The sequence below is a fragment of the Pyxicephalus adspersus genome, chromosome 6 (assembly GCF_032062135.1).
Source record: "Pyxicephalus adspersus chromosome 6, UCB_Pads_2.0, whole genome shotgun sequence".
Classification (NCBI taxonomy): domain Eukaryota; kingdom Metazoa; phylum Chordata; class Amphibia; order Anura; family Pyxicephalidae; genus Pyxicephalus; species Pyxicephalus adspersus.
The window spans coordinates 44909101-44923209 of record NC_092863.1 but is presented as its reverse complement, the minus strand read 5'-3'; the positions used below and the strand labels follow the sequence as shown (position 1 = coordinate 44923209).

General features: G+C 36.7%; 1 protein-coding gene across 1 annotated transcript in view; it reads right to left on the bottom strand.

The window, feature by feature from the left end:
• The window catches only part of SLC5A1 (solute carrier family 5 member 1), a 29639-nt gene extending 16593 nt beyond the window's left edge, over positions 1–13046 (bottom strand). The window contains exons 1-4 of the mRNA XM_072415555.1: positions 12862–13046; positions 11221–11292; positions 1957–2061; positions 267–326 (exon numbers count right to left, since the gene is read on the bottom strand). Coding sequence (XP_072271656.1) covers positions 267–326; positions 1957–2061; positions 11221–11292; positions 12862–12981 — 357 coding nt within the window. The 5' untranslated portion in view covers positions 12982–13046. The remainder of the gene's footprint in view (positions 1–266; positions 327–1956; positions 2062–11220; positions 11293–12861) is intronic.
• Positions 13047–14109: the final 1063 nt, after the last annotated feature.

Sequence of the window (14109 nt, the reverse complement as noted above, 5' to 3'; positions counted from 1 at the left end):
GTTTAAAGAGGGTAGAATGGGAAAGGTTCAAGTGAGGAAAGACAGGATAGGGAAAAGGAAGTATTGTGGGGATAAGTTAGAGATTTGTAGAACATTAGATTACCAGCAGGTTTGAACCTACATAGGATAGTTATATGTTATATTTTACTTTTCATTACTAATGATACTGAAATAAAAGAACAAAGAAACACAGAAAATATAATAAACACATACAGTACGCAGAATTTTCAGCCTTATGAAAAGTGTAATAAAATAAATCTTCTCACCCCAGCTTTTACATAGATCGGCACAAAAATCCATCCCAGAAAGACTACTATGATCAATGCCTGAAAAATAATACAAGGTCATATTAAACACTCGGCTTTATCAAGGTACTGGAGAAAAGGAAAAAATACATTCTGCCATTGCTTAGCTTCTTATGAATATTCTTAATGCCCTACTGTCTCTAGCTTTCAGTACTTTCTATCACTTACCTGACAAATGATTTTCAGTAAATTATATACCCATGATCACTATCATGGTCAGCAATAAAATTTTAATGCATATCCAAGGCTATTTTAAAGTAGCAACACCATGAACATTTAAATATTCTTTACAAACAGTAAATGAGCTTTAAAACAATCCTCACTGACCTTCCTAGCAGTAGACACTGTGCAGCAATGCAAAGATCACAAAAAATGCAATGAGGGCAAATGTTATGCTTTCAGTAGCTCCACTACCCCTGCTCCCTTTCCAAGGAGCGACTTGTATATGTGACTTGATAAAGGTGGAATGCTGCATGGTGCCTACAGAGGTCAGTGAAGTTTACTACTTGTCAGTAGTAATAATCCTTATGTTAATAGCTTGGCCATGTGCTTTGAATGTCAAAAATATCTGTGTGTGCTTTTTTTTGGGTGGGGGAGCAAATAGTAGGTAGGTAGCAAAAAAGATTTGATTACAAATATCTCCTACATAGACAACCTCTCTCCCACCACCTCACATCCGTGTTTGAATACCCTGCACCCTTCCCAATAATTATTTTCCTTCACACATTTGGTGTTGCCTCACCCCATTTCCAGAAGATGGGGGAAGTCAGCAATCCAGTAGTTTAAAGGAAAAGTAGAAAAACTCAAAAAAACTGTTCTGGAGATTCATAGCAACCTTTCATAGAGGTGTCTTTGGAGAAAGAAAGGGTTATAAAAGGGCTTTAAAATAATATGTTATAAACTGAGCAATTTGAGTAAAACATATAAAGCTCATGTAGTGTCTGTTTTTGGTGAGTCAGTTACTAACTACCAAGCCCTGTGTAAGAATAAAAACACTTGGAACATGCACCTTCAAAAACAAGCCAGCCATGGCAGCTCTGTCAGATTTGCCTAAACATGCCATGGGTCTATAGTCTGCTGACAATTGATTGAAACTAGGGACTGAAAATATCTTTACTGTAACAAATACAATTTTATCTGAAAATAATTGAACTACACAAACTAATGGCAGAATATGTATCAGTCTGGACTTTACACTTATAAAATACAAAGAAATTGCTGCTATGATTAGTATTATGGGAGAGTAGAATTTCAGTGTGACAAAGAAAAAAGGTGGGTCTGACATCTACAGATAATGACATGTATGGTCTATACAAGTGATGTGCATAGCTACGAGATATAAAGAAAATGATAAAGCATATTATAAGACATAAATTTCACATTAGTTAAAATGCCAACTCATTACTGAAATAATAGAGTTCTATGTTCACATGTGTGTTTTTCATGTGTGTATTGCAACTGCTTGATTCTCTCCACCTAGGTCTTCCTGGGACCTTCCAAGAGGATGTACCTGCTAAAGTCCATTTAGGCATTTTCTATATACTTACATACTGTGTGTGTGTATATATATATATATATATATATATATATATATATATATATATAGTCAATGTAAGTAATGCAGTATTACAAGTATGTTACAATATCTTACATTCCATTCAAAGCCTCCAATTACAATTCCACCGGCGGCTGCAGTACCTGCCAAACCAACAAAGTGCCCACTACCGATGTTACTGGCAAAGAGGGATGCACCAATCTGAAAACATAAAAAAAAGAAATAAACTAATATACTTATACAATAGAAAACATTTATTTACATTGCATAGAATGTAACTGCTGTATACTTATATGTATATACTGAAAAAACAGTTAGAAAATATTTATTGTATGATGTATGTGGCATTCTCAATCTCTGTTCATTCGATGTTTTGATAAAGTATTGATCAAGAGTGCCCTTGTTTTTATAGATTTCAATATAGTCAACATTTTTCTTGAATCTATCAACAATTTCAACAGGATTTCATGCTGAAAAACAATAGTGTGTGTATGGTGCCACATCCAACCATGTTAAAGCACATTTATTTATTTAAAAAACTTTACTAGACTTTTATTATTATTATTTATTAAACCCCAGTTCATGTATTTTAATGCCAAATAAATTATGGTTTAAAATTGGTTTATTAAGTGGTGCCTAAAAAGTCCAGTAAACTTTATTTCAATAAATCAATATAGAATCTACCAATTCATTTATCATACACGTTGACCAGTGTCAACTTTTACATTTTCTCTAAACCATTCAAAATTTACAAAATTTAGCTAAAACAATCTGCATTGCAATCCATTTCCTCCCTCCTCCATCTTTTAATTTGGGTTATAAATATACCAAAAGGAAATAACAACACAAAATGAAGACCTTTGCATGTTAGTTTGGATTTCAGCTGCTAAGACATATCAGATATCCATCTGTTGGTTATAGATGGTAAATATGATATAAAAAAGTATACAATAGAGTAAATATGCATGTTTTGTATATCAACCAACTGAAAAAAAAGGTGGAAAATTACTATTTTTGCACTGAACATAATAAGCACATGTGCTTTGTATGAATTTATATTTTACAGGCAGGTAGCCTGCTTATCTGTGCTCATTGGCCCTATAGCAATATTATAGACGACTATATTGTTAGGCAACTCCTTAGTTTATAGCTTTCATTTCCAACAAAACATCGTGAGGTAAAGAAAAGGACAAAGGTGGTGAACTTTTGGCCCAAGTAATTTCTAGTTATCTGTCAATAAAGCCTGTTTTTGAATAACTGTATGCATGACATGAAGATTAGATGGTGCCTGATATATATGTGGAATGATGGTTGTCACTGTTACATAAATGTATATCAGCTATGAGCAATGGCAGGGTGCAGTAAGTTGGAATCATGTGCATTGTATTTGCACTTCATATTTGCCCAGGGCTCTATTTTGTCTAAAACTGCCCTTAAACATAGGGCACCGTAGGAAGAACCCAAAGATGGCTTTATACCTCTCATAGAGTAACTTAGCAAGCATACATAAAAAAAACTCAAATAAATTGAGCGTACTAGGCCCCTGTGTTCGACCCATTAGACTTCCACATGCAGGTTGTTGTGTGTAAGTGTGAACAGACAGCTAGTTTGCAGGTTTAATGATCCTTACATGTTGTCTTCCTAAGTATCAATCATTTACTAGTGGTGGGGTCCATATGTAAATGGAATTTAAGGCTGCCAACCGGCACGCTATAGTCAGGTGTAGGAGGGCGTCAACTTCCTGTGCACCATTAATCACATGGGCAGGAGGTAATGGTAGGACCCTACTGGACCCAGCCCCATCCTACTGATGGAAAAGAAATGCAAGAGAAAATGCTGGAGAAGGATCACTGTAAAAGTGAGTTATTTTATACCTAAGTGTTATACTCACTACCCATGCACTTCAGTACACCAAAAACTGGCCTTGACCTATTTTTACTTGTGCAGGAACCACAATGTACAGTAGTGTGGTACCATTTATTACTTCCTAAAACCCCAACAAAGTGGTTCCTGACACAATTTAATGCTGAAATTATTATGTTTTGACATCAAATTCTTTTGTGTTTGAACATGCTGGTGGTCATATGTGAGGCTCTCTGTAAATACGAGGTTGACCACCACTGTGTTAAAGCATAACTAAAAAATATCAGAAATAAAAATGCTCTGCTTCGGCATACCTTACCACTACGTCTGTCCCTCTCTCAGATCCAAGACAGTATTTTCATTGATTGATGTCTATGCAGATTTTGCTAAACATTTGTTATCAGTACTGCTTGGACTGGGAATAAGGGGGTAGACTACAAATGCTTGTCATAAATATTAAAACTTAAGTATATATAAAAAAGTACCATGGACAGCACTCAACTGTGTTGTTACTAAATAGTAAAAAGATAATGGTGAAACATGAATAATAAAAAAATTACGAAAGTTTTTTTACATTTTTAATACCATGGAAATTTGAATTACCCCATTATTTTAGATTTTCAGGCACGAATGACTGGCCTGATTTCCTTCTCTTTAGTGGGAAAAAGATAGAAATGTGAAAGCTGATTTGCCGATTATAACAAATGCTGAGTAAAACATAGAACTCTACTAAACAATCTAATATACATAACTTTGGTTATACTGTGCCCATGTCTAAATAACTTATATAGCAAAAAAAAACCTTGAATTGTTTGTATTTCTGTCAATCTGTCACTTAACTGTTCAGATATTTCTAAAGTAAGTGTTAAGAACTCAGGAAGATATGGGCTAATCTGATCTCGATAAATTATTAATCTGAATACCAGGTATTAAGCACACAATCACCTCAAATCATTAACCACATATATTCGCACCCTTGCAATCCCCAACAAAAAACATTTCCACTACAGAATGGACTTTCAACATGTAGTTAGGAAGGTAACTGTCTCTAAGGAGCTCTACTAATTACAGTAAAACCCCATCAAGGTAAGTATATATAGTGTTTAAATATGTGTGTAACAACACATTTCAAGTAAGCCATAAAATATCTGGTTAACAGGGTGAGCAATTTCAGGCGCAGAAAAAATAAGCTAATCACAGAACAACAAGTCACTAACAGTGCAGCGATATGCAAAGGTTAATCACTTGTAGATACAATGTTCTGCTGGCAAGAGATTCTTAATTACCCACCACTAAAAGATCTTTGAGAAAAGTGTTATGTGATAGGGAACAAAAAAGTAAAATGATAACTAAAAACAAATTGCCCATGATCCCTTCCTAAAAGCTGTTACAAATGAGACAGATAACAGAATGTCAGACTGGTAACTTATCACATAGGATATCCTTCTTGACATAAGATGTTCTGTATTTCAATTTTCATATGAAACTTTTTAGTTCCTGCACATAAATCCCTGTGCTTCTGTGTTCCTGTATATACTTGCATCTCTGTACCTTCATGGTTACCAATTCCTGCTTGTTCTTGACTATGATGGCACATTCAAAAATAGTCCATTATCTCTTGCGGCTATCTCTGAAGAAGTCCTGGTGGTGTGCTAAGACCCTGTTCCTCAGCCTTTCTTAAGATTCTCACTAAAGTTGTAGTATTCACTATCTGGGCAAGCTTGCTTTCGGTGGTCCCTGTCTGTTATCTGGTTGGCAAAAACCATGATTCCATTCAAGAACCCAGGACTGTCTCTTCTTGCTCTCCTTCAAAACTTCATGCCTGCAAAGCTAACCAAGTCAAGGTGGCAGACATAGACATATTTTGATCAGCTACAGGACATCTACTTTGCTGCTGAAACTCTGGCCCGGCCATCTGCCACCCCAGTGATCTTTATGCTACACTTATTACTTCCTTTATACTTTTTTGCTAAATACAAGAGTTGCTGTGGCTTTTTTTTAACTGCTGTGGTGCTATTTTCAAGCCTTGACCACAGAATTTTCCTACAGATCAAGCTAAGGGGGCCTATATGATCTCTCTACTCTATGGGAAGGCTTTAGCCTAGGCACCCCTGCTTTGGAAACAAAGAGTCATTGTAGTCAAGTATATTTTACCCTTTCTGATTGTATTCAGAAAGATCATTGACAGGCTTGATACACCTCTTCGGAAAGTGACCTCTTACTTCTCCTGCACCAGTCCCCTACTCGTGCAGGTGAACTTGCCTAAAATGGTGAAGCTCCCATTTCCTCTGGCAGAGGGTTTGAGAACATATTTAAGACAAACTGGCTAAAAAGCAAGATCCCTAGATTTTCTGTCTATACCAATTGTTATACCATTTACTACTTTATGTTAATCTATTCAGAAAAAAGATTTTCTACTCATCTAGCCCCTTTATTTTATTGTTCCCTTTAACCATGTGCCCCCCCATGCCTCCATTCCTAGGCAGGAGCCTATGTAACTTGACTGCTCAAGATTGTCCCCTGAGAAGTTATATTCTCTGTCCCACAACTGGGGACTAAAGAGACCCTTTAATAAACAATGACCCACAAATAAAAAATGTTACAAGGAAAATAATAAAAAATGTAATTTTGGTGTCTTGTGATACAGTTTATATTCAAAAATCTGGCAACATCCGGACCTGAGGAGTGACGGATTTTCGAAAATTCTAGATTTTTAAAAGGTATACTTACCTCCACACACAGGCCAGCCTTCCTCCCGCAGCACCCACGGACATCTGGCACAGTTCAGGGAGCAGCAGAGACGTCTCAACATGTATTTAGTGTAGCAAGCAAGACCTAACAGCTGTTTCTGCAGAACAGCGCCATCAAAACATAAGTGGCTAAACAGTGTACCTGCCTGAAAACTGAAGGAACCGGATTATCGACGGCCGGATTTTTGATTGTCAACTGTACTAGCTATAGCTCTGAACACTGCCAGCAATGAGAGACAGAGAGGAGCATTGCTCTGAAAAATAATCACTTATACTCCTTTTGTATATAAATAAAAGTGGTTTTGATTTACATTTTTTTAAACAATTGAAAAACCATGATGTGTAACATGTTTTCCCCCCCCCCCCCCCAAAGTGTAAAGGCATTTTATCAAGCTGTTTACACAGTATTTGTAGGACGCATATTGAGTAGTGTTGTGGGATCATATCAATATAATATGTGGCACTGGATGGAGGAATGTTGATCATGTACAGTATATAGGTTTATACATAAATTCCAGGATTTATGATTAATTTGGAAAAAAATGGTTTTGTCAAATATGTGATGGGTCCATTTCAGGGTTATGAAGACCAACTCTGCAGAACTTTATTAATTTATTTAATAAAACTTTATTAATTTAGGTATTAGTCTAAGGCTACATACACACGTTCAATAATTGTTGTTGAAAAGGATCTTTCAGGATCATTTTCAACGACAAAAGACTGAATGAGCGTTGTACATACAGTGCCATTTTGCTCTTTTGAGAGGGAAGGGAAAATAACGGGGGAGTGACACCCCACTGTGCTCTCTCCCCTTCACTTAAGATTGTTGTTCGTGGATCTACCAGGATGGATCCATAAACAATGAGCGCTGTACACATGCCAGATTCTCTTCCAATACTAGCCCTGAGCCCCGGACGAGAATAATCTGAAGTGTGTACGTAGCCTTAGTCTTTCCTAGTAAGGAAAAGAAAATAGTAAGAAAGAAAAAAATAATTTCCAAGGTGTTCATCATATTTATTAATAAAAAAAACAGCCAGTAATTACAAACACATAAGCTAGCTACAGTTAGTGATATCGGATGTCATTGGACACAAGTAGGTTACTTCTTCACTATGATTTTTAGATTTATTATTATGATATATTTAAAAAATTATATTACTTGATATATATATATATATAAATAATAATATATAATAATAATAATATATATAAATAAATACCTGCCCACAACTGACTACAGTTTTTTAAAATATACAACGATCCTATCTGTGCCCATTCTTTCTGGTGAAAAGGAAAACGGAAACCTTGAATGAGTATATGTGACCTAATGGCTTGTGGTTAGATTCACTAAACTTGTCTAAATCTCCACCCATCATTGTAAGCTTTTCTTTTGGTCCAAAATGAATAAATTGAGAAATAACTGGATTTACTGGATGTTTACACATAGTGATGAGCTCATCTAGTTTTTGCATAATCTGGGCATAAAAGACTGCCAGAAGCACAAGGAAACTGTCTGGTAGTTTCACAAAGAAGAAACATTCTTGTTCACACTATTTAACTGCTGCTCGCCATTGTGAACACTGGCACAGGGTCTGCACAGGTATAACTATATAGCATCTAATTGTCACTAATAATAAAGTATAATAACTGTGTCACTGGTATATTTACCTACAATGCACTGAAACCAATAACTATATCCATATACCGTATTTATTGTGAAAACATAACACTAGGTTAGTAATAAAAGTCATTGCTTTGTTTTCATTGGAAAAGCTGTGAGTTTCTGGTACATTTCATTCCGGAGAACAAAGGGACTTATTCATACACAGATACCTGTAGTCTGCGTTGTTGACCCCTTGACTGCACATACCAGTCATTCAGTAACACACTAGAACTGGCCTTAAAATACAAAACTTTGTAGCTAACATTAAAACAATTATAATATTTTTATAAAAAATTGAGGATTGCCTGGAAATCATCAGGAAAGTTTTTCATGTTTGAAGTTTAATAATAGGTACATATTTTTACATTGTTTAAGTTTGTAAACTGATGTTTTGTATACTTTTATCGAATATATGTTTGTTCCAAAGTGAAAGATTGTAATGCAAGCTGGGCTTTTGGGTATCAATCCAATATGAAAGCCTATCACTACCTGCATGCTTGCTGGCAGCTTGAGAATAAGGGACTGCCAGACAGTCACATCCCTGCTAGGTGAGATGAAGGAGGTGTTTCTTCCCTGATATTTACTCTAAATTCTCTAAATTCAAATCCACAACAAAGTTGTTAACTGATTCTCCACAAAGATAACGTTCTTGGTCTCATGCTGCCTGTCAGCCATCTCATCATGGATTTCTGACCGATTCCTGAAACTCAACCTGGATAAAACAGAACTCATCATCATCCCCCCCTCAAATTCCAAATCTCCCCCTGACATACATCTAACTGTTAACAACACTGTTATTCGGCCCTCCCCTCAGGCACGTTGTCTTGGTGTCACCTTTGACTGGGCCCTCTCATTTACCTCCCATATTCAGAACATTTCAAGGTCCTGTCACTTTCACCTACGCAACATCTCCAAAATCCGCCCCTACCTGTCCCCTGAGACCACCAAACTCCTTGTACATGCTCTTATCATCTCTCGTCTGGACTACTGTAACCTCCTCCTCTCTGGTATTCCACTAACCCGACTCTCTCCTCTACAATCTATTATGAATGCTGCAGCCAGACTCACCCATCCTTCCCTCCGCTCCTCCTCTGCTGCATCTCTTTGCAGTTTTCTTCATTGGCTTCCATTTCACCTTAGAATCAAATTCAAGCTCCTGTGCTTTGCCTTCAAATCCCCCCCACAGTTTTTGTCCCACTTACATTTCTGACATGGTACAAAAAGTACTCCCCCAGACGCTCTCTCCATTCCTCCAATGACCTACTAATGATTTCCTCACTCATAACCTCATCACACGCACGGCTCCAAGACTTCTGTAGAGCTGCCCCAACCCTCTGGAATGGTTTTCCTCATCCTATTCCGCTTGCTCCTACTTTCTGCTGATTTAAAAGAACACTCAAAACCCATTTTTTCAAACTTGCCTACCCGTCTTCTTCTGTCTTTTGAAACCATCACTACTTCCCACACTACATATCTCCCATCCTATTGTGTGTGAAATTCCCCCACCTACTAGATTGTAAGCTCTTCGGGGCAGGGTCCTCTCCTCCTGTATCACTGTCTGTATTAGTCTGTCATTTGCAACCCCTATTTAATGTACAACACTGTGTACTATGTTGGCGCTATATAAATCCTGTTTAATAATAATAACCTTTGATGCCACCCTTTAGAGGGAACTACCAAGAATAAGCTAGGAACTACTCTACAAACCTATCTTTTAGAAGGATTCTGTGAGCTGTAAATTCTTGATGGATTTTAACTGCAAGCTCTTCTTTTATCGGGTCCACAGTACATTACACAGACTGTGCTAACAGCATGTCTGCCCATACAAATGGCAGTAGAACCCAACAAGGACAGATTTTTAAACACAGGTCATAGAATTTTTATTAAACACATATTTGTATTCAAAGGCATTAATATATTTGCCATGAAGTGTCCTGTAACGCTTAACTGAACTTTAAGTCAACAGGGAAAGGCCTGTTACATTCTATATAAAAGCAGAATTTTCTAGGCAACATTGAGCATGGGCTGATTGTCAAACTAAAGGTCTGATGTAGCAGGGAGCATGGCAGACCTCTGCAGAGAGACCAATGCTTCCAAGCAGAGATCAAAGGGCCTTCTCTACAGTATGCTGTCAGAAGACGATCATTTCTGCTTATGCTGTTTCTGTTTTCTAAAGCAGTTGAAATGTTGGAGTTTGCACACCTTCTATTCTCATTCACTCCCATTCATCTGATTAAACTAAAGGCACAGGTGAGCTTTAAATGTTCTTACATTTGAAATGATGACTTTTAAAAATACCTATGTCTATTAGAACTCCACCATAACTCATCCATGTGAATATGGAGAAAACTATGGGTATAATGATCATTAAATCCAAGGATATGAAGCTGCACTTATAAACAAGGTACATATGTAAATCTGGACATAACCTACGCAACCATTCCTAGATCATATGATGAGTTATGGTGAATTTTCTACAGTAGAAAAAAACAAAGGAAAATCTTTATGGCTCTGGGGGAGAGGGTAGGACACATACTGAGCCTCAAATAGAGTCTTCAAAACTTATTAAAAATAGGAATGATTGTAGTGTAAGGTTCCCATAACAAAAAATTATTCTTTCCCATTATTGTCACGTTTTTTCTATGTCTTCTCACATCACATATGTCTTCTAATGCAGATATAACCAATATACACTCATATTTCCTAACCGCTTACGTGTCAGCTAACATTCCAAGCTGCAGATGAAACCTAAGTGAGATGGCGTAACATGCTTCAAGTGGAACACTTTCTCTATGACTGTAAAATAAATAATGATACTGAAACTACACAAAGGTGTTAGCAATATGATGGAAGAGGTGTGCAGGATTATTATGAAGCCACACACATTGGTACTACTACTGTGCTGTGCACACGTACGGTTGTTGCCCAATGTGGTGGCTTTGACACAGCTATGGCGACCTATACCAGATTCATGTAGATACCATTGTACCTATGTGCTATATATTATAATACTTTGCTGTATAAAAGCGGAGTTTGTGGACCATAGATACAAGAAAAGCCCACTGTTACACTGTAAATACATACCGGCCACCACACCATGCTGCGTCCAGCCAAGAAGAAGCCTCCTACAGTACCACGGCTCGTTCTTATCATAGCCTGAAAAATACATTAAGAGTTTTTGTATTTTTATTACCTAGCGTCCTATTTTTACAATAAATATTATTACTGTAAGGTCTGTGAAAATGTGGAATCGGCTCCCTCAGGAAGTGGATTCAGCAACTACTAAAGATTTCTTTAAGAAAAAGCTGGATGCTTTCCTAGAAACACAGAATATAACTGGGTATTAAGGCTTAAAAGTAAAAAACAAAACAGTGACTGTTGATCCAGGAATCATCCGATTGCTTCATGGAATCAGGAAGGATTTTTTTCCCCTGTTGAAGCAAATTGTACTAGAGTTTTTTTTTGCCTTCCCCTGGATCAACTATGTCTTATATGGTTTTATATCTGGGATATGTTTATTTCCCTAGTGGTTGAACTTGATGGACTTTTTTCAACCTGACCTACCATGTAACTATATGTCAGTTAAGATTTCCTTCAAATGTAATTTGATTTTCAAATAGGTATTTTTGTTAAATGTTGTAAAAATTACTTGGGACATTTGTCCTGGATATAAAGCACATACTGCGTGTCATTCATTTGTTTACTAGATCATGTATCATTTTTTATCTCATTTATGGTTTCTGAAACATTTGCTGCTCTATAATGTTCTATATTGGTGAATTCTACAGTTATTTGATCTTCCTATTTATTTTCATATTCACACAATTTGCAATACAGTTTACTCTTTGTGGTGCGAATTCACATCCTAAATTACTAGCAAATCACTACATAAACTGCGGTTTACCAGTATAGATAAGGTACTTTAATCACTGTTAGGTTATGTACACACATTCAATTTCTGTCACTGAAAATGATCTTTCATGATCATTTTCAGTGACAGATGAACTAGCAAGTCCTGCACATGGAGCTCTGTTCTGTTCAATGGAGGCAAGGGGGACAGAAGAGCAGCACCCCACTGTGGTCTCCTCTATAGGAGTGAACAGCTGGACATTCCTGATCAGTCTTTCATCAATCTGCCAGGACAAATGAACAACATCAGGGAAGTGCTTCCTTGCGTACGCATGTCAGATTTTTAGGAAAAACTTCCAAAGTGGAGTTAGAGTTTTCTATCTATCTAAATTGAGAGAAAGTTGTAATATTTTTAATTTTTTCAAGTCGTACTAAATTAGGTATAAACATTTACCTATATTTCATGGTGGCTGCAAACACTATTTTGCATGTGGGGATTATTAATTTGGTATGCACATTCTGCTCTTATTTAAGAGTTACATGGTGCACAATACATAAAAAAAACATTTTTACAACACCAATCAAACCCCCAAAGAATATCATGGGACGTAGCATTTTTTTTTTAGCAATTTTAGTTCTGAGCATTACACAAAATAATATTCTGGAACTGCAAAACCCGCTAAAGAATGGCAGGTACTGTTGATGCATATAGTTCTACAACTGCTGCCAACTAATCACAACATTTCTGATATGGTTAGGGTATTAATGTACGATAGAAATGCTTAATGTACATATATTACATTTTTTTGTTGGTATGCACCAGACAGTATCAATTCAATATTTCAGCTGTAATCCCTAAATTAATTCAGCACTTACCCATAGTCCTACAGCCAGTACAACTACAAAATAGATCACAATCACAGAGATATCTGCTGGGTTATTAATAGGAATGGCGTCCTTAGAAGGAGGAGAGGTACTAGTTGGTGTAACATCCATCTTTTGTGCTTCAGTCCTGAAAAGACTGAACTCATGTGCCAACCGGTCCTTTCTCAGGTGTATGACTTGGATGTGGGGTTAATTATAAACCCAGCCCACAGAGGCTCACCGCCCCTTACCTTGCCATCAATGTATAACCTGTCCCTGCTTTACTTTCCCAAAGGAAGCTAATCGGTGTCACAACAATACTCCAACGTTGCATGATAAATCTGTAAGTCATGAGGAGTCACCTTAGTTAATCTGAAGAGGAATGCTTGTAATCAGAAAAATAGAAAGTGGGTGTGTGCCAGGTGATGCCAACTTAGTTATGCCAATTTTTTTTTCTTAAAGGTTACCATTCTTTCACAAGAGACAAATACTTAGTGACACAGACAGTATTCTCCTAAATGTACGCACCGGTTACCATAATCACAAAGGTGTGGCCCGTCACTGTTGTTCTGGGCACAAATTCAGTAGTCTTAATGATTGCGCATTTTCAGTGAGTGCATCACATCAGTTGTTATCAAAAGTTTACATAAAAGTAGTTTGTTGCTATATATTTCACAGTATTATTTGCTTGCTGTTTCCTTTTTTATTTTTACAGTGTATTTATTCTTGGTCTAGTTGCACTTTCTCTACTAGTGAGTGTTTGCAAACATTATACAGAACAGCTGCTGTGGGAAAAAAAAGCTGAACTCAAAGCAAATTCAACACATTTATCATTGAATCTGGTTATGTATTCCTTCATCAATAGTTAAATGTAGTGTTAGAGACAGCTGGTATAAGTACCTGTTTGATATTCTGTTTGATAATAAATAACTAAGCAACCATCTAAAGCTTCCTACAGGCACTAGATTGTGTTTCAGAAAAAGGTTCTTCTACAGACATTGCATGCATTTGTTTATTAACAGGAGAAAATAATAATAAAAACTTATGTTTTTTTTAAACACTAAATTGCACTGTGACAGCTGCTGCCTGTTGGCTTCAGGTGTCACTTGTACCTCTCCCTGTGCAATGTACAGTGACATTTAGAGTTGGCAGGTTTGTTGGTAAACAAATCCTTGTCATCACCATGATTGGGCATGATATGGATTGGCATAACTGTTGAATAATTTAGCTGTGCAATGACAATCCAGAAGTCTTTAATCA